The sequence below is a fragment of the Panulirus ornatus genome, chromosome 9 (genome assembly GCF_036320965.1).
Source record: "Panulirus ornatus isolate Po-2019 chromosome 9, ASM3632096v1, whole genome shotgun sequence".
NCBI classification, from domain to species: Eukaryota; Metazoa; Arthropoda; class Malacostraca; order Decapoda; family Palinuridae; genus Panulirus; species Panulirus ornatus.
In genome coordinates, this window is record NC_092232.1 from 37,217,579 (window position 1) to 37,238,695 (window position 21,117).

Here is a 21,117-nt window from a genome sequence, read left to right on the forward strand (position 1 = left end):
TCCTGACCATGACGCATTCATGGGCCGCCCAGGGTGCATTGCATGGGTTCGAATCCTGGTTGTGGCAGTCTGTCCACAGTCAAACCAGCTGTTAATCTACACTAGAGGGTTGGTCGATAAAATGGGTGCCTAGCTCAGGCTGGGATCAAGGCCATATCATTAACGCTATATATATATATATATATATATATATATATATATATATATATATATATATATATATATACTTCCCACGTATTCCTTGCGTGTCGTGCAAGGCGACTAAATGGGGAGGGAGCGGGGAGCTGGAAATCCTCCCCTCTTGTTTTTGATTTTACAAAGGAAGGAACAGAGAAAGGGGCAAAGTGAGGATTTCCCTCAAAAGCTCCGTTCTCTGTTCTTAACCCTACCTTGCTAATGCGGGAGATGGCGAATAGTATGGAAAAAAATATATATTCCTTTATATTGCGTTCATGATAAGGCCTTGATCAGGGCCTCAGTCACCCGTGCCGTCTCCGCTAACATAACACAAAGCTGTGATATAGAGAGAGTGGTCGATCATGTCCCGGGGGTAACTTGTGTCACAACTCGACAACCGGAAATGCTTTCGAACACGTTATCAGTAATTTATCTTTTTAATTACATATATTTTCTTCTGGCTGATGTGAACCTCTTTCAAATGTGAAGAAAATGTAGTGTGTTGCAGCAGCTCGATATGTTGAAAACTCTCTTTTCCGATCCCTCTTTATCTTCACTCGTTATCGAGAAAATTGATTTAAATGTTTCTTCATAAGGCTTATCTTTGAGTGCCATATTCAGTTGCTTTTCTTTGTATACGTTCTAGTTTGTCTTCATCTTCGATCACGCTCTGGTAATCAGATATGAACAAGGTAAAAAGAGATCAAGAAATTGAATATCGTAACCTATGAAGATCATTGTAGGGTTTTAGATCTCTTCTGTAGTGTGATGATAAGTTGGGTCCGGCCGTGAGCGCGACGAAGCTTCCTTGGTGTCGTTGCAGCCACGGTCGTCAGAGGACACCGTGGAAGACTATACTTTGTGTTGTTAACACTGAGTCACTTGCAGATGCGGACGGTAAGAAGAGGAACTGCCGACCATGCACCTCGTGGAGGGAACCATGGTGTGCTCCAGTCCCGCTACCCAAGTATGACCCGTTCATATCGGCCAGAGTAGAGGGCACGGGCGAACGTCGCTGTCTACCCTTCATACGGTACATTGATGTGTATATAAACCTTACCTACCTGCCTTACAACTTCCCTCCTCTGGAGCTCTCAAAGTTCACCGGGTGGGACTGTGAGTTAGAAGTGTGTGTCTGTAAGTATGAGTGTGTGTCTGTGTGTATCTGCGTGTGTCTGTGTGTATCTGTGTGTGTCTGTATGTGTGTGTCTGTTTATGTGTGTGTATCTGTGTGTGTGTGGTGTATCTGTGTGTGTGTCTGTCTGTCTGTCTGTATGTATGAGTGTGTGTGTGTGTGTGTATCTGTGTTTTTGTGTGTTTGTGTGTGTTTCTGCGTGTATCTGTGTTTGTGTGTGTGTATCTGTGTGTGTGTGTTTGTGTGTGTGTGTGTGTGTGTGTGTGTGTGTGTGTGTGGTGTGTGTGTGTGTCTGTGTCTGTGTGTGTATGTTTGTGTGTGTGTGTGTGTGTATCTGTATGTGTTTGTGTATGTGTGTGTGTCTGTGTGTGTATGTTTGTGTGTGTGTGTCTGTGTGTATCTGTGTGTGTGTGTTTGTGTGTGTGTGTGTGTGTGTGAGTTGCATCTCGTGCATGAAGGGTATTGTGGTACTATGAATCTGGGTTCTAGAGTAAGGTGGTGTCCAGAGTACAGACGAGAAAGTGTAACATGTGTATGCCTGGGGAGTGTAGTTTCAGATGGGTTTCTACCCGATGGGATGGTGTCTAACACTGTTATTTAGTGATTGTCGGATCATTTTGGTGTGTATGTGTTTTCTCATTGATATTTTTGTTGTGGAGAATCGGAGTATCTGTAGGTTGTTGAAGTGAGAAGCTGGAGGTGACCTGTTGACTTCTACGTGAGGGTTGGTGGAATGGGTTGAGGTGGAAAGGGTCTCGGCTGCTGCATAGAGGTGAGCGTTGATCATGTTGAGGTGGGATCACTATGGGAGGATCTTGTCCTCTTGCTCAGGTGTTTAGTGTTGGAGGATACTCGTCAGCCTGTGATTACTCCGTGTGGTTTATTTCGTATGGTTTGCTGCAGGTGTATTATATATTGGGATGACCAGATGGCTGAGGCGTAGTTGAGGGTGGAATGGAAAATGCTCGTCGAAATCTGGTACCAGTAAGTGCTTAAAGGACATTTAGTTTGTTAGTTGCTTTTATATTGATGTGGTGTGGGGGGGGGGGGGGTCGTCACGTGTGTGTGTGTGTGTGTGTGTGTGTGTGTGTGTGTGTGTGTGTGTGTGTGTGTGTCATGGCCTGGCACGGGCACTTGTCACATTGACGGCTCCTCCTCTATCATATGTGTAACTGGTCTGCTCACATCATGCGGCCACTACAGAGACGATCTCCTGCCCCAGCAGGAGTGTGGCCCAGGGATCAGTGGACGCCTCCGGCCGCACCATCCTCCAACAGATCAACTTAAACACTGCCTTCCTCGACCTGTCTCCGGTGAGTGTGATTCTTCGTTCAAGTTCTTGCTGGGGCCAGGTGAAACCTGTGATATAATGATAAAAACTCTCGGATAAGATTACACTTTAGTTAACCTGTCAAGTGATACGGAGTATACAAGATTTTTCAACCTCTGAGTGTTCTCTGACGCTGATGATACGGTAATTTCCAGTGGTATGTAAAACAGGCAGGGGTCTCGGTCACTATACTATTGGGGATGAAGAACGTATAATACACCTAGAGTCAATCTGTCTTCCGGTAAGATACTGGCTAATAATCTCTGTTATCATTACTTTCTCCTCCGCTATGGCGTCTGCGGTCAGCCCGCATTCTCCAGCGGCATAACTTGAATATCCGCGGTCAAGCATGAGCTAGGTACACGGGTACTGTCTCCCCCTCACAGATCTACGGCAACGACGAGTGTACAGAGAAGCAGCTGCGCCAGTTCTACGGTGGGTTGCTGAAGAGCAGCCTCCGTCACCACCTCTTGACGCTGCCTGCCGACTTCTTCGCCGAGTGCAACACGCCAGACCAAATGTGCTTCTTCTCCGGCGATGGCAGGTGTGTACCATGATGCTGACCTGTGTCTTGTACACACGTGTCATGCTGATGCTGACCTGTGCGTGTTATACTGATGCTGACCTGTGTCTTGTACACATGTGTTATACTAATGCTGACCTGTCTTGTACACATGTGTTATACTGATGCTGACCTGTGCGTGTTATACTGATGCTGACCTGTGTGTTGTACACATGTGTTATACTGATGCTGACCTGTGTGTTGTACACATGTGTTATACTGATGCTGACCTGTGTCTTGTACACATGTTATACTGATGCTGACCTGTGTCTTGTACACATGTTATACTGATGCTGACCTGTGTGTTGTACACGTGTTATACTGATGCTGACCTCTGTGTTGTACACACGTGTTATACTAATGCTGACCTGTGTGTTGTACACACGTGTTATACTGATGCTGACCTGTGTGTCGTATACGTGTTATACTGATGTTGACCTGTGTGAATAGTTTACACATTATGAACTTAATTGAACATTAAGTGATGAATAGTCACAGTAATACAGTTAAGATGCCATATACACTAATAACCGGAAACTGAGCTGTTCACTTGGAGATATGCACTTGTTCTTAGATTGTTTACAAAGTTCACAGTGGTGGTTATAAGACTGTTCTCATACGCGGCTGTACGAGCTCTGATTGGAACAGGTCGATCGTAGTAACGAACGGTGGTTAGTGATGGAGGGGCGTCGGTTGAGGGAAGGGGTCTCTCTGTGACGGCGGTGTATCAGCAGTTTATTGTCAGACTGCCGTGTGAGCTGCCAGTCTTGGTCGGACATAATAGACACGTTCGGCGAGATGAGTCTCGCTCTTGGTCGGTGGGGTAAGAGGACCCTAGGATGATTCTGCATGCTCTGCTCTGCACTCCAAGCTGATCCCACTGTGTAGCTGGTAGTGAGGAGAATCCAGCTGAGGAAGCGTAAGTTAGCTTAGACAGAATGAAGATGGTATAGATATTCCTGAGCTCAGTTGGTGGGACGCCATGAGATTTCAGTCGGCGGAGAAGGTACAGACGGTATGAGGAATATGTGATAGGATCGACATGACTTCGGTTTCATCGTCGTCTGGAGTGATAACCAAGAAGTGTTGACGTTACTGACAACCCGGAGGATGGCAGGATGTGCTGTCAGTGAGCAGGATTTTGTGTTGGGCCAGGTTGATGTGCGTCATCACACTTTCTATAGCTGATAATGACGTCGTTGATCGTAGTCCACTCCTGAAGGTTGATGATGACGTGCTGAAGGGTTCTGAAGCCAGGAGAGTTGTTGCTGATAGTGATGCCAAAGGTGGAGTTGTCTACGTACCTCCAGCGGTAGTTTGTGTCCTTCAAGGTGTCAAAGATAAGGATAAGGAAGCAGAGTGGCGCCTGTGGCACACCGCATGTAAGTAGTAGTGAGGCCGATGTGGCTCCCCTACAGAGGACGGTATGGTGTCGCCCGGTCAGTATGTCCGTCAGCCACGAGACGAGACTCGCACGTAATCCCAGATCGACGGTAGTCTTAATGATGACGTTGTGGATGACCAAGTCGACAGCCCTGGTCTACGAAGGTGATTGCCACCGAGGTCTCGCGGTTTTCCAGTGATGTCTAGAGGCTGAGATGGTAATGAATGGTGAAGTATGACTTCACGTTTCCAGACTGCTGAAGGGTCTACATGAAGCAGTAATGTCAGCGTAGTTCCACTCGAATAAAACACTTACAAATTAGACTGGGGATTGCAGTGATGGCAACAGGATGTAAGCTGTTTAGAGACTGGGTTGTTGGATTTGGGTAGTGGAGTGACATGTGCTGTTTTGCAAGCTGTATGGCTTTTAGATTGAGTTGAGTTAAGCGTTGATTAGCGGTGTCGCTAATCAATGAGAGAATTCCTTCTACCAGTTGAACTTGAGGCTATATGAGTGTGGTTGAGCGTTTGCTTTTAAGACGTTGAAGGCGCTTAGCTGCTTGATATTCCTCTACTGTGTTCGGGTGAGGTGGGTAGGTATGCTGGGAGGGAACTGATGTCGAGTTGAGAATCGTTGGCAAATATTGGCAAAGTTGTTAATTTGGTGTGCTGCCTCCTTGTTGTTGAGTTTGCTGACGGAATGGAGAGTCCAGTGCTGACGAGTTACCCAACAACCGAAATTTCTCTTTGTTAAGTCAGTAAGTGGCCGATAAGTTTTGGTGTCTGTCCGGTAGTGTTGGGGTGATGGTGGGGGCGTGGGGCCACAACAGTGATAAACATGCACTGCGTCCGAGGAGGAGGAGGAGGAGGCTCGGGTGGTAGGTATGTAGGTAGTGGTCAGCCACATCAGTAAGAATCAGGTCAAGAATGTTTTGACCAGACGTGGGAAAGTAAAGATTTCTGAGATAAAGTTGTTGGTGGGAAGATGGTGTTGTCTATCTCATGACATCAGGAAGATGATATGTATCTCATGACATCAGGAAGATGATGTGTATCTCATGACATCAGGAAGATGATGTGTATCTCATGACATCAGGAAGATGATGTGTATCTCATGACATCAGGAAGATGATGTCTATCTTATGACATCAGGAAGATGGTGATGTCTATCTCATGACATCAGGAAGATGATGTCTATCTCATGACATCAGGAAGATGGTGGTGTCTATCTCATGACATCAGGAAGATGTTGATGTCTATCTCATGACATCTCCTCATCGTACAAGTATAGAACAAGGATACCTCGTCCTGAGCGTCAGACGTGCAGGTAAGGTGTTCTTCAAGTGCCTCCCCAGTGAGGAGCAGCAGCGGGTGATGACCTACGTAGTGACTGATGATCCCAGATGGACGTGGGTGTCATGTGGGCGAAACCTTAACCCATACCGCCAGCGGACCTACACACACGCTCAGTGCCACCTGGATGACGGTCTCTGTGGCTAAAGAGCGTCTCACCTTCCCCGAGCTTTGGTGTACGACGGTGGTAGAAGACGGTGTCGTCACTCAGGCTACAAATGTTATGAGTAATCCGCCAGGCCTCTGTTATTGCTATGACCTGGCTGTGACCTGACCTGGTGGTGATGGCTAGGTCTTCCGTGTTGTAGGGCAGGCAGGTGACATTCGATAGCAACAATGTCAGCAGGTTGTACCACTTCATTGAAACTTCTAAGTATTTCAAGCTTGTAATTCTAACTGGTAGTTTGCGTCGTCTTGGTGAGTCATGTTTCAATTGCTTTCTCTTGATTGGGCCCGTGTTTATCTCAGGCATGAAATGTATTTAGCGAATCTAACTTCTTACTAACCGTTGGCAACTTGGGAGTGACACAAAAACGCGTCTATCCTCTTCTAGGGTTTGACTGTATTTAGGTGTGTGTGTATGTCAGCGCATGTGAGAGTGATAGAACACTGCGAGGATAATGTGTGGCGTGCATAACGGGCATGAGGTATCTGGCTGGATGACTGACTAGTTTGACGTATTGGCAGTTGTATATCAAGTTCCTCATACAACATAACATGTATACACAATTAATACATAGGTCACCTCCCGTGCATATTGTAGCCGAACTAATAAAAGAATTATCTAAAATCTATGAACTGTGGAGGTACGGAAAGATTAGTAACCATGATGTTACCAGTCACAGATATTGATCGAGTGTCGTGAAGGCAGAGTATGTGGTCGTCTCCTCCCTCCGTCCTCACTCAGTAGGTGCTCCGCTGTGCTCTCCCTCCCTCCTCTCTCCAGGCTTCACTACTGACCACCAGCTGCCGAGGCTTTTGGGATGAAGTATATTTTGTGTCTTGTATACCAACACTGTGTGAGCTCTCTCTCTCTCTCTCTCTCTCTCTCTCTCTCTCTCTCTCTCTCTCTCTCTCTCTCTCTCTGTGAATTTTGACGCAAACGTTGCATTGAACAATGTCTAACTTTGCTTCTACATTTCCCTGTACAACCAGGAGGTCTTCTCTTAACTACTCAGTCGTATCCCGGAAGATCTGTGTGACGTTAGCTATACCCACCCGCTAGGGTCTTCTAGTAGACCAAAGCTTGAGGTCCAGCAGACCTTTTGTGTCTATGGTCTATTATTGTTTGTAGATCTAACAAGTGCTGACGTTGAGACAATGTGTGACACCACGAACAAATGATTTTGAGTTAGGCCCATTGGTCTGGTCTGGCATTTGCTATAACATTTTATATTGATTTCATATTTCGATGGAAACGACTTAACAATTGGGGTTATCCTAGTTATAACGAAATTTGGTCTTGATATTATCGCTCACCAACCCTTGACGAACAACACGGTTCGTTCTCATCATTACGAAATTCATCGGACCCATCTGGGAAGATAACGTTCTTTCACAGAGTTGTTCACTGTGACCTGAACGTGTATATGTGGGAGAACTGTGAAGTGGTCTGCCATATCATCTAACACGAGTTACGCGACACTGCTTATCTAACACTCGTCACGCGGCAGTTCTAATCTAACACTCGTCACGCTACAGTTCTAATCTAACACTCGTCACGCGACAGTTCTAATCTAACACTCGTCACGCGACAGTTCTAATCTAACACTCGTCACGCGGCAGTTCTTATCTAACACTCGTCACGCGACAGTTCTAATCTAACACTCGTCACGCGACAGTTCTAATCTAACACACGTCACGCGGCAGTTCTTATCTAACACTCGTCACGCGACAGTTCTTATCTAACACTCGTCACGCGACAGTTCTTATCTAACAATCGTCACGCGACAGTTCTTATCTAACACTCGTCACGCGACAGTTCTTATCTAACACTCGTCACGCGACAGTTCTTATCTAACAATCGTCACGCGACAGTTCTTATCTAACACTCGTCACGCGACAGTTCTTATCTAACACTCGTCACGCGACAGTTCTTATCTAACACTCGTCACGCGACAGTTCTTATCTAACACTCGTCACGCGACAGTTCTTATCTAACACTCGTCACGCGACAGTTCTTATCTAACACTCGTCACGCGACAGTTCTTATCTAACACTCGTCACGCGACAGTTCTTATCTAACACTCGTCACGCGACAGTTCTTATCTAACACTCGTCACGCGACAGTTCTTATCTAACACTCGTCACGCGACAGTTCTTATCTAACACTCGTCACGCGACAGTTCTTATCTAACACTCGTCACGCGGCAGTTCTTATCTAACATTCGTCACGCGGCAGTTCTTATCACCTCACCTTCCCAGACGTTGGCAAGGTTGGCCCACACGAAGGAACTAACGTGCGTGAAGGAACGAAAAACTACAAGTGAAGCTAAACACGAACGACTTAATGAGACAACATAACGTAACGTAACCTAACCATACTGTGAGATTTGTACATTAACTCTGGATTCTATACAATAAGAAATGCAACGAGAGATTTGTATTTCTTAATGCGGACGTTACCACGAGAAATTAGGCCAGTGCAAAGCAAATGAATAATTGCCCACTGCTCTTGTTGTAGATGGTCTGGAAGTTGACATGGGCGGTGTTGATCATGGACCAGCCATAGATGGTGTTGATCATGGACCAGCCATGGACGGTGTTGATCATGGGCCAGCCATGGACGCTGTTGATCATGGACCGACCAGCCATGGACGCTGTTGATCATGGACCGACCAGCCATGGACGCTGTTGATCATGGACCGACCAGCCATGGACGGTGTTGATCATGGACCGACCAGCCATGGACGGTGTTGATCATGAACCAGCCATGTCTCGGGTATTTCAAGCATCATATCATTTCCCCCGCAGAGTGAACGAGAACCTTGGCCTTTCGGTGATCCATACGTTGTACCACAGGGAACATAACCGTCTGGCCGAGGCCCTGCGGTGGCTCAACCCTCACTGGCAGGACGAGAGGATCTACCAGGTACGTGCGTGGTGAGGGGCTCCTGCTGACGGAGGAGTAGAGTAGAGGATGGTGTGCGCTACCTCTCGCAAGGGAGTGTTGGCTATACAAACTTCCATAACATAATCACAGTGAACTGCCCGACACATGGCAAGACTGGTCGATTACTTTTGCTGTCGCTGTTGATCAATCGAGTTTTGAAACCTTCCTTTTAGCATCATCAGTCTTCAAGGTTCAGTATTTTACCTTAGTCTTCATTCATACGTCAATGTTAAGATCATTTATGATGTCTTCATGTCTTCCGTACGTCCCGTATGCTCCTAATTTGACCATCGACTTCCTACAGGAGGCTCGTAGAGTGAACATTGCTCAGTATCAGCACTCGCTCTACAAGGAATACCTTCCTGTAGTGATTGGTTATGAGAAAGCTGCCAGACACAAGCTCATTCCTCAACACGACGGATACTTTCTGGTACGTAAAGTAGCTGACTTTGAATTCAGATGATGTGCAGAGGAACATTTGAAAAACCTCATTTAATCACGATTTAAACTGCTTAAAGAACACGTACTGAAAATAAAGGTTATCTTATTGTCAAGGGTGATAATTGGAGAGATGTTTATCGTGTACATGCGTGTGGCATGAACGGTTCTATGTACATTGATAAGAATGTGGTGTGAGAGATTTTGTAGTATTGACACGTATGTAGCATTAGTGTTCATTGTAATATAACCCTTGTGGTATTGGTGACCCTTGTGATGTGAATCATTTATATGATTCATGTGATGTCAAATTATGGTGTGTGTGTGTGTGTGTGTGTGTGTGTTAATATGAAGTATGTGATAAGGGTTCATTGTAATACACACCAAGGATTGCGTGCTCCTGATGATGATGCTATGTATCGTGTCATCCCGTCTAAGTGATTCTGATAATACCAAGTACGTGTTTGTATGTGATTCTCATATCATGCAACGTGATCATTCTGATAATACCAAGTACGTGTTTGTACGTGATTCCTGTATTATAGACAAGTTTAATGTGGGAGTAATTTTCGTCATTGCAACAACCATGTGGCGCTGGGACCACTGTATTATGAATTATGAATTATTATTGTACTTTAAAGTAACGGAGGATTCTTGTGGTGATGCGTAATGTTATGATCTGGGATGGAGCCAGACGCGAACTGAGGATGTGAGATACAAGGGAACATAAGGAGAGCAAGTGGCCGCTGGTGCTCACACCTCCAGCAGGAGCAGCTGGTGCCCACACCTCCAGCAGGAGCAGTACAATGTAGTGTGTGGTAAAGTGTCAGTTGATAAGTTATCACTGACTGTGAGGAAGGACGAGAGAAAAGAAAACAGGAGATGGAGTTAGCTGGAAGAAAAGTATATATTTGTGTCACTTGAGTGTGAGATGATAGTCTTTCTCTGGGAAGATGATGATGTATCTTGGATGTCTTGAGATATCGCTGAGTGCAAAGACATAACGAATCTCCAAATGTAGATACTGTAAGTAGCAGATGTTGAGAATATATGCTCGTATGGTTATCCTCATGAGTAAACATGGTCACTTGTTAGTGTCTTGGTACGTGTATAGAGAGAGCCGGAATTGGTGTTGGAAAATATACTTTTCTGCATTATCATTTCCCTCTGAAGTCTTGCGCTTCAGAGAGAATATAGGAATAAGTAACAGAGTAGAACAGAGACGTGTTTCATGTGTCATTACTGGTTCAAGAGATCGTAACGGTCGTAATGAATTACTCTGTAAATTCTACAAAGTTGACCACAAGGTTCAGGCATCCGTAAGCTTCATTCATGTTGAAATCGTGGTAAAGTGCTGCCCCAGATGACGACCAGGAAATGAACCTTGATACGACTTTATATTTCAGGGTTATGATGACAAGGTGAACCCAGCCATCCTGAACGAGTTCTCCACAGCTGCCTTCAGGATGGGACACTCCCAGATCCCCAACACACTCGTTCTTATTGATCCTCACTACCAACTCCACTCCACCGTACCCATAGAGACGACCTTCCATAACACTACCTTCATATTGTCGGTGAGTTCATGAAGGACCAGCTGTTAAACGCCCTTGTACCCTCCACTACCAAAAGAAACAGTTGTGGTAAATGTTAATAACTGATAATTGAATGCCAGCCTCTCGTGTTATGGTCGTTACGATTAATGATTGGATTGTTTAACCTCAGTTACACTAGTTGGTGACAGCAATGGAAGCACTTCGAATAATTCTTGAAATTTATCGTTAAATTTTGTAATAGAGAGTTGACCTCCAGTACGTGAATCATCTTGAAGTAATTATTTCAACATACAAATTTAGAGTAACGTCTTGCTTACCGAGGATAGGAATGATATCACTGTCAACATATGAATTGAGAAATATTTGATATCTAATGTAATCCAGATTACGAGGCACCTTTTGTTGGATTTATATTAACAGCAAAACTGTGCGCTCTCTCTCTCTCTCTCTCTCTCTCTCTCTCTCTCTCTCTCTCTCTCTCTCTCTCTACCCAGTCCTGGAGGCTGGGAAAGAACAGGGTTGCCCTTTCCTGTTGGATGAACTTGCTGCCCACCTGAATGACGTGTCACCGCTGACCCTAAGCATGGCGCAGTACATCCTGAAAGCTTCGCCTCTTGTGTTTTCCAGGAGAGACATTACGACTACGTGCTCCGTGGTATGATACAGCTGGCCGCGAGTCCCAGTGACCTCAGCCTCGCAGACAGTGTGCGACACAAGCTCTTCAAGAAAGAGGGTAAACCTCATTCAGGAGAAGATCTCTTTGTCTTGAACATTTTAAGAGGTTTGTTTACGATCTATTTTCATTAGGGTAGACTTAAGACTTGATACATTATCGTAGGAAACTGTGACTAGATCTTTGTGACAGTAGACATTTGTAGATTGCGAGTAGACGGTAATCAAGGAGTCATTATTAAATAATCGAATAGTTTTTTCTTTGTTTAAGCCAGTTTGTAATATCTAACATCGACCTCCATACATAATGAATGACAGTTTCATTCTGACTACAGTCAAAAACACGACTTCATCAGACTTATATCTTTCGAGTAGTTATTCACATTTCCTTGGTGCAGGTGTGAGCCAGGATGTACAGGGTGTACTATAGTATAAGTTGACATAACCTGCAAACATTAATGTTACTGTGTTGTGGTCAGGTCGAGACCATGGTCTGGCGTCATACGTCACCTACCTCTCTGTCTGTGGCATCAGGGAAGTTTCCAGTTTCCATGACCTGAAGCCCCTCATGGCGGACGAGATTATTGCCATCTTGAAGGCGACCTACACCCACGTCCAGGACGTGGATCTCTTTGTTGGAGGACTGGTGAGGATGCGAGTTGTTGCTTCACATGGCTACGCTTAGCTGGAATTGCTTCAGTAACTACACGAAAGGATGCACGAATGACTTATGTTTACGTACAAAATGCATTTGGTCAGGACTGAAGTACAACAGACAATAGGGAATGTTACACAATATTGCTCAGCTCCTTTACTGAACGTTCCAATTGTCTATTATGCTAATCTGCCATCATAAAGAATGTAATACTGTGTATTTCAAGACTTGGATGATTTGTGTGAAGAAGTAAGTGTAAAAAGCGCTTTCCTTTGTAGGACAGAAACATCATGTGAACCAGAGGGAGAAAGACACTGCAGATGATGTCACGTTAGCCAGTAATACTTGTATATTGTACCACTCGTCTTCCTTCATCACCGTTGCTAACGCTAATGTGTTTCCCTCAGGGAGAGGACCACTTGCCTGGTGCTCTGGTGGGGCCAACCTTCGCCTGCATCATAACCCAACAGTTCCTTATCTTAAAAACTGGCGACCGATTTTGGTAAGTTTGGTTTCAGTTCGATGACTGTGTTGTAGTCTGGAGCCACTCTGATGTAGAGTCTCGTACATTTGCGGTATATTTTCTTCAGCTTCATTCCTGTAGTAGTGACCTTCAGTGTGACTACCTGGTCTGAATAATTATAAAACATGTTATGCTATGTCTCTGTTGTGAGGATGTGATCTGTGAGATGAGTACCTCCTAAATATTCTGTAGATGAGTACGTACAACATTTGACTAGTTAAGGTACAATATTAGTTGATCTGGAACAATCGGATCGAAAGGTTTATTTTCCCTAGATTATGTAGATGGATAAAATGTGAAGCTGAAAGAACGTGATGTTTGCCTTGAAAAATTTAAGGATTACCTCGAAAAAAAGAGGGGGATTTGTATGTGGGATTTATACATCTGGATAGGGTGCCTGACATAGTTAGATGTATTCTGTAATGTGTTACGAATCTTTGGCATGAGTGAAACTTTTACCTGGACAACAGTGCATGGTGTGCGAGGAGGAAGGCAGGAGAGTGAGTGGTTCCCGGTGAAGGTGGATCTGTCAGGTGTGTGTGATGTCAACTGTTTGAATCTGTTCGTGGACATTTGGTTGAGGCTCTTGGGGCGATGGGCTTGTATACAGTATGTTGGGGACTGTGTGGGTGGGGGATCTTGATAGGTCGATTTGTTAGCAGATGACACGTTTCTGGTGACGAGAGAGAGAGAGAGAGAGAGAGAGAGAGAGAGAGAGAGAGAGAGAGAGAGAGAGAGAGAGACTGGTCTCAGACTTTGGAAACGTGTTTGAAAGAAGCAAGTTGAGGCAGCGCAGCGAGGGGTGAAGCAGGGTGGTGGTTTTGAGCGTGGGTTGGAATAAGGAGAGCCTGAAAGACTGGAGAAAGTGTAATGTTTTGGATAACTGGACTTCCCAGTGGATGGAACCTTGAGCGTCATAGAGCGAGAGAAGGGACTGAGTCCCCTGGTGCATTAAGGGCGTGTGGAGGGAGAGGCCAGTGTCATGAAAGGGTAAAGTTTCGTATGTCTAAAGTCCCCGAAAGACCTGCACAGATGCGCCGTTGGCTTTAGAAGCAAGTGGAAGGAAAACGATGGAAGATCATTGGAGGTGCTGGTATTAACTTAGTTGAGGAAGACGTCTGATGAGACGGATGAGGTATGATAGTGTCAGAGCGAAGTGTAGTGAGGGATGATAGTGTCAGAGGGAGGTGTAGTGAGGGATGATAGTGTCAGAGGGAGGTGTAGTGAGGGATGATAGTGTCAGAGGGAGGTGTAGTGAGGGATGATAGTGTCAGAGGGAGGTGTAGTGAGGGATGATAGTGTCAGAGGGAGGTGTAGTGAGGGATGATAGTGTCAGAGGGAGGTGTAGTAGAAAATGTAGTCTGATTGAGACGGTCTACTAGGGTGTGCCACAGTGGTTTGGCCACATGGCAACGATGAGCGCAGAAAGACTAAGATATGTGTGTTGGACTTGAAACAAAGGAGAGGATGGAATGAAATATGTGCTGGGGTAACGGATCCTGAATATATATATATATATATATATATATATATATATATATATATATATATATATATATATATAGAGAGAGAGAGAGAGAGAGAGAGAGAGAGAGAGAGAGAGAGACGTGCATTTGATAACGTGAATGATGGGATCTGTGTTCATGTTTCGTCAGTGGAATGAACCAGGACTGATGAAATAGTGGAAACAGACCATGGAATGGTGTGTGGTGCTTGGCTGTGTTATGGTGAGCTATGGTTTCTTTGCTTCATACATTGACAGAGGTTTTTAATGTGCAAATGAGGCCATTGTTTAGTTTGAGATTCTTCTCATTAAGGCAAGAATTGTAGTTACATATGAACGGAATTGTATTTACCAAGAACATCAGACCAATGGGAAAGAAATTCATGTGAATAGAGTAAACGAATCCACTGAAAAAGGAGACGTCAAGTTAATGATAGGAAAAAAGTAACTAAGGACATGGCTTGTTTTCCTTACGTATATCAAAAAAGGCAATAAACCATATGATCTAACTTTCAAGTACCTCTTCGCCTAGTTCATCTGTTCGACAGATTTTCAAGATAGGCCTTTACATCACGATGGTAGTGGGGATGTGCTCCACCTTGAATTATAAATCTTGGATGTAGTTTGATTAACACTGTATTGATAAAAATTCAAAACTGCTTTTATGAACATGTAAACCAGTGGCTCTCAAAATTTTGTTCGTTGCAACCTTGGTATTATTAATTCTTACTTCATAAAGCAATAGAGCAATATAATACAATAAAATGATTTAAATTAATGCAATAACTTAAGACGTAAATACTATTATTCCTTGAGAGGGATGACTCTTTTGTCTTTGCCATTTGAACACTACGTCTCGCGACCTGTTCGAACGGCTCGACGCACCAAATCTGGGTCGCGAGTCAGTATCTTATGAACCAGTGGTCTAACCACTTGACCATGAACACACCACCCTTTGGTACAGTGACGTGACCATCGGCTTGACCACTGGGGACTGCTGGAGAGCCAAGTTACTATACCCAAGGGTCGTAAAGTCGTGCTCGAGGGTCGTATTCTTCAAGGTCTTTGCAGGTACGAGAGCGGGGATGCTGGCTTCTCACACGAGCAGCTGGAGAGTCTGAGGACCAGCTCCCTGGCCCGCACCATCTGTGACAACATGGATGACGCCAATACCCAAGTCCCCCCCAAAGCTTACTTTCAACCTGATGAAGAAACGTAAGCTTATCTTCATTGTGATAAAAGGCTGTAAGATTATCTTTAGTCAGATGGAAGGTGTTTATATATTCAGTCTGTCGAGAGAAAGTAAGCTTCATGAAGGTGAGAGGAAGTTAATTTTCAGTATGATGAAAGAAAAGCTTATCTTCACTCCTGATGGAAAAAGATAAGTTTATATCCAAACTGATAAAAAGGTATGTTTATCTTCATCCGTCCTGAATGGAAGTATGATTTTTTTCATCCATCCTTAAAGAAAATAAGCTTGTCTTCATCCATCCTTAAGGAAGGTAAGCTCGTCTTCATCCATCCTTAAGGAAGGTAAGCTTGTCTTCATCCATCCTTAAGGAAGGTAAGCTTGTCTTCATCCATCCTTAAGAAGGTAAGCTTATCTTCATCCATCCTTAAAGAAGGTAAGCTTGTCTTCATCCATCCTTAAAGAAGGTAAGCTTGTCTTCATCCATCCTTAAAGAGGGTAAGCTTGTCTTCCTTCTTTCCAAAAGAAAGTAAGCTTGTCTTCATCCATCCTTACATAAAGTAAGTTTGTCTTCATCCTTCTTAAAAGAAGGCAAGCTTGTCTTCATCCATCTTTACAGAAAGTAAGCTTATCTTCAGCTTGACGACATAGTAGAAGTTTTGTGAGGCTGATCAAAAATATAAGCTGTTCAACCTGATTGAAAAGCAAAGCTTATCTGTAACGTGATAGTAGAACAAACTTAGATCCAGCTAAACCAACTTTAACTTTTAAGGCAAATACAAGACTAACTTTGGGTATATCGGGAGACATACAAGCTTGAGTTACTCTTACAATAAACATAATGGATTACATCCCAGACTTCCACAGTCCTCCTGCTTCCCTCCCCTCGCTACCGCAGCCATCCCTCCTCCACCACGCTACCACAAACCATACCTGGCAATCCCCTCCTCACCAGACTGGCCAGGGAACTGTGACTACGACATTGATGGCTTCACCAACCAGGACGGTAATGAAACTGGTGGACGGGAGAAGTGTGCTCGAGACTCGAATGTCAACATTTGTTTCATTCATTAATCATTTTCAACGCGACGTTGTGACCCCTAAGAATGATGGCGTGACCTTCGACCTGATCCTGAAAGGTTAGGTCGAAGGCCACGGCATCATCCCTCAAGGTCAGATGGTCGTGCTTAAGGGCTACATGATGGTGATTATGAGGGTGATAGACTCGGTCTTCCTAGTGACTCTTGTGTGTGTGTGTGTTGTTCACGAGCAGGAACCCGCTGCGTGTGTGTAGCAGTCTGCCCGCCACCAACCTCAGTCTATGGAGGGAGGAACCTGACGCGGAACCAGGCCTGTGTCGGCACGAAGGGAAGGTCTACCGCGCCCCCAGTAAGGTCCCCGTGTCCTCGTGCCTCCTCTGTGTCTGCCAGCCAAATGGACGGGTAAGCTGTGTCGATAGAATCTAGACCTCTTAGAAAGCTTCAGGGAAATTTGTGAGAACATAGAAATGTATGACGTCGTTTATCTATCCAGTATGACAAGATAAGAAGGATCAGAGAGAGAGAGAGAGAGAGAGAGAGAGAGAGAGAGAGAGAGAGAGAGAGAGAGAGAGAGAGAGCAAGTTCAGGGACGACTATTTGTTTGTGACTGGAGTCATGAGTCTGCCCAAGTTAATGAAACGTGGACTTTAAGGGACTGACTGAAGAGTTCTGTTTTAGGGAACTGTGCTTTAGGTCAAGGTGGCTGGAGATGGCTTGAAGATGTTTCTTGGTTGTTAAGTATAGGAGAGAGGGACATGAGACTGGAGGAATTTGAAAGGAGGTTATTGAAGACTTCATAGGAATGCGGTAAACAGAAACTTGTGGGTGGAGGCGAGGAGGATGGTACTGGATCACAGGGCCTAGCCCTGGTGATCTGTTGCCAGTCTGATTATACCAAGGAATTGTAGTCACCCAGATGTTCTAACATCTACCCAGATATTCTCACATCTGTACAGATGTTCACACTATACAGAAGTTCTCTTAACACACTTGTACAGTTGTTCTTTTAACACTTATACAGACGTCTTCTTAACACACTTATACTGATGTTCTCACTTATACAGACGTTCTTTTAACACTTATACAGATGTTCTCACACTTATACTTCTGCATGTCCTCTTGCTGACGTCTGCGCGTCTTCTTGCCGACGTCTGGACATCCTCTTACTGACATCTGCACGTCCTCTTGCTGACGTCTGCACGTCCTCTTGCTGACGTCTGCACGTCCTCTTGCTGACGTCTGCACGTCCTCTTGCTGACGTCTGCACGTCCTCTTGCTGACGCCTGCACGTCCTCTTGCTGACAACCTGACACAGTTCACAAAACAAACACAAGATGTCAATAACAATTATCCCACAGGACTTGAGGGAAGCGTCAGCTGCGGTCGACACTGTGAGTGTGGTTGACCCTGCCTGTATACCCGTGATCTTGTCACACATCCGAAAACACTGAAATCAACATGAACGTGCGGCATATGACTCGAGCTGGAACGGATTCATGTACTTTATGATGTTGGTGTTCTTTGTTTAGTTGAGGATTCAAATTGGGTTGAGTCTCCCTCAGCAATCCAGTGAAGGGCTTCCACCGTGGTAGATTACAATATTCAGTCAATTTCCCAGTTTTCTTCCAGGTTATCTCATGGACACTTGGTAGATGCCTGTCTATATGTTATGTATTTTGGGAAATTTTATTTCATTGTAGATTAGAATGTCCCTCTAGGTAGGAGTGAATACTTCTTTCGAGTGAATAATAATGAACCCTATTGTTAATAGGACTTTATCTTTCCAAATTACTTGGCGATGTTTCTGTCACTTGATGACCTGGGGTCTGTAGCTGTGATGCCCCGTTGGCCAGCCTTACCTCCTCCCCCATGGCCTCCAATATCCAATTCATGATTGGTTTCCGAAAAGTATTATTCCATATGATATATGATATATTTCTGGAGTAGTTTACCGCTAATTGCAAAGTATTTGAAGTATCTATTTTTTGTATAATCAAAAAAGTATATACGCCTATAAAAGTCATAGCAGATGTCGTGGTGGACGATTTTGAATAATGTTTGCTCACGAAAAAAAATCTTGACATGCTATGCTATGAATTACTGAACCGATTTCCTGATAAATGGAATTCCTAAATTGTTGATAAAATAGGGATCGTAAAAATTTGTGCAGGCGGGAGACCACCGCTTTGTGCAATACCGAAGCTAGAACAAGGTCACCATTTCTCCACAGTTGATCTGAAATGGGTAATTCATGAATGTATCGAGGTTGTTTTTGAGGACGACAGACTGTGAAGAAATGTTGTCGTGACGATCCAGTGAGATAATAACCTCGTCCTTGTGTTGCTCCAGTGAGATAATAACCTCGTCCTTGTGTTGCTCTAGTGAGATAATAACCTCGTCCTTGTGTTGCTCCAGTGAGATAATAACCTCGTCCTTGTGTTGCTCCAGTGAGATAATAACCTCGTCCTTGTGTTGCTACAGTGAGATAATAACCTCGTCCTTGTGTTGCTCCAGTGAGATAATAACCTCGTCCTTGTGTTGCTCCAGTGGGATAATAACCTCATCCTTGTGTTGCTCCAGTGGGATAATAACCTCGTCCTTGTGTTGCTCCAGTGGGATAATAACCTCGTCCTTGTGTTGCTCCAGTGGGATAATAACCTCATCCTTGTGTTGCTCCAGTGAGATAATAACCTCGTCCTTGTGTTGCTCTAGGTGCGGTGCCAGTGTGACCTGTCGGGCTGCCAGCTGTCCAGTCCAGACTACTACTGCAAGATGATCTGCCCCAGGAGGGAGCAGAACCACGGATCGAGGACTTGATGACCACCGCAAGTTAACAGCCACTGACGCGGTGGTCGGAGCCAAGAGCTTGTCATGTGGAGACAGTAATGTACCTGACTATTTACTAGAGAGACGAGAAAGCTGACATAAACGTATGGTATAGAGGGAAGAGTAACTCACTTCACAACCATCTGGACCATCTTAACTCTGGTGATCCAGTGCAGATCGATACAGCAGTGTAAGGTATACTGATGACACGTTGGCTTAGATAAATGTGAACCCTTTCATACGAGGACATAGTAACTGTGCAGCCTCGACGAAGTGTGATGACCCATCGAAAACGCGACACTAATAAGAGTGAACGCGTTCGAGAGAACTCGGAAACGAGTTAACATGATGACAACATGTAGGTGACGTACATAGGCAATGGAATATGGACTTTGAGATGTATCAGGAACAACACATGTTCCTTAGTCTTGGTGTAGTTGACTATGTAGCACAGAAGGAGCCCATATTCATAATGTTCCCCTGGTATGAACAAGTCTATCATCTTGATTAGTTCGGTAGTCACCCCAGGTTAGGCCAGCTCAAACCTTTGATCTTCACCAGACTTGACTGGAGACTTGGTAATAATACCATGTTATGGTAAAGGTCATGGATATGTTTACTCTTATGAAATTCTTTATAACTGTTAATAATATACTCTTGGCCGTTGTTGTTGTTGTTGTTAAGATTATAACTTTAGTAGATAACTTTGTTTTATTTTACATTCTTTTCGTGTATATATATATATTATATATATATATATATATATATATATATATATATATATATATATATATATATATATATATGTATGTGTGTGTGTGAGTGTGTGCGTTTATGCAGTATGTTGAAACTCCACGACCCCTTAAATGGAGCCCCTGCAGCTTCAAGAGTGCCCTACAATCAGTAGCAGGGGAGTGGACTCCTTTAAAGTGAGTTTCTTTGACAAGATTGCACTCCTGGTCCCTTCATGATATGTTACCACGCCGAAGGTGACTCTCCCCTGGCAGTGAGATGTGATGGTGGCCAAGTCTCGTATGTGTCGTGGCAACCTGTGGCATCCATCCTTTACTCCCTGTTCCACTCGCAGCCACGTCCCCTACCCACTCCACATCTCCCACTACATAACACACACACATCAGTATCTACACTCGAGTTTCCTGTCTTGATCGAGTGAAAAATTCCGGCAAAAACGTTTTACGTTTCTGCAGCTCCGTATTGGCACCACGTCACGGTTCGAGAATGTCAAGTCTTCCCTTGACTGTCGTCAAACGCATGAAATCCACCTCATTCCTGCAGGCACTGTTCCTGGTCCTAGCTCTTTCTCCGTTTATTCCTTTAACATTTGTGATCTCGTCTAACCTTCCCCACTGTAGGAAGACAATCTGCTTCTGACTCGTTGTTCTGAAAACCAACTGCACAGCGGTTCCTCTTTGCTCTGTCAAATCTCTAACAAATACTCTACCATCGTGTCTGCTCTTGATGCAGTGTTCGTGCTGACTGTCCTACAGAACTTTTATTGCTGTTCTTGTAGATCCTGAGTCTTCCAACTTGGATGCCGTTTTCCTCTGTCTCTACCCTCCATAACTATGATTTTTTTTTTCCGTGCATTTTCCCCCTGATTTCTTGAGGTATCAACACTTTGACTCTCTAACGTACGGCCAC

At 44.4% G+C, this 21,117-nt stretch overlaps 1 protein-coding gene across 2 annotated transcripts in view; it reads left to right on the forward strand.

Annotated features, from left to right (window-relative positions):
* Positions 1–20,159, forward strand: part of LOC139750343 (salivary peroxidase/catechol oxidase-like) — a 33,546-nt gene extending 13,387 nt beyond the window's left edge. The window contains exons 5-16 of one of the 2 annotated variants that reach the window (XM_071665026.1): positions 1,066–1,210; positions 2,538–2,625; positions 3,029–3,186; positions 8,914–9,031; positions 9,357–9,482; positions 10,897–11,067; positions 11,674–11,827; positions 12,198–12,364; positions 12,781–12,875; positions 15,472–15,615; positions 16,863–17,035; positions 19,346–20,159. In XM_071665026.1, coding sequence (XP_071521127.1) covers positions 1,066–1,210; positions 2,538–2,625; positions 3,029–3,186; positions 8,914–9,031; positions 9,357–9,482; positions 10,897–11,067; positions 11,674–11,827; positions 12,198–12,364; positions 12,781–12,875; positions 15,472–15,615; positions 16,863–17,035; positions 19,346–19,446 — 1,640 coding nt within the window. In that variant the 3' untranslated portion in view covers positions 19,447–20,159. Of the gene's footprint in view, positions 1–1,065; positions 1,211–2,537; positions 2,626–3,028; positions 3,187–8,913; positions 9,032–9,356; positions 9,483–10,896; positions 11,068–11,673; positions 11,828–12,197; positions 12,365–12,780; positions 12,876–15,471; positions 15,616–16,862; positions 17,036–19,341 lie in introns of both variants that reach the window. The other variant, XM_071665025.1, reaches the window with a different exon arrangement.
* Positions 20,160–21,117: the final 958 nt, after the last annotated feature.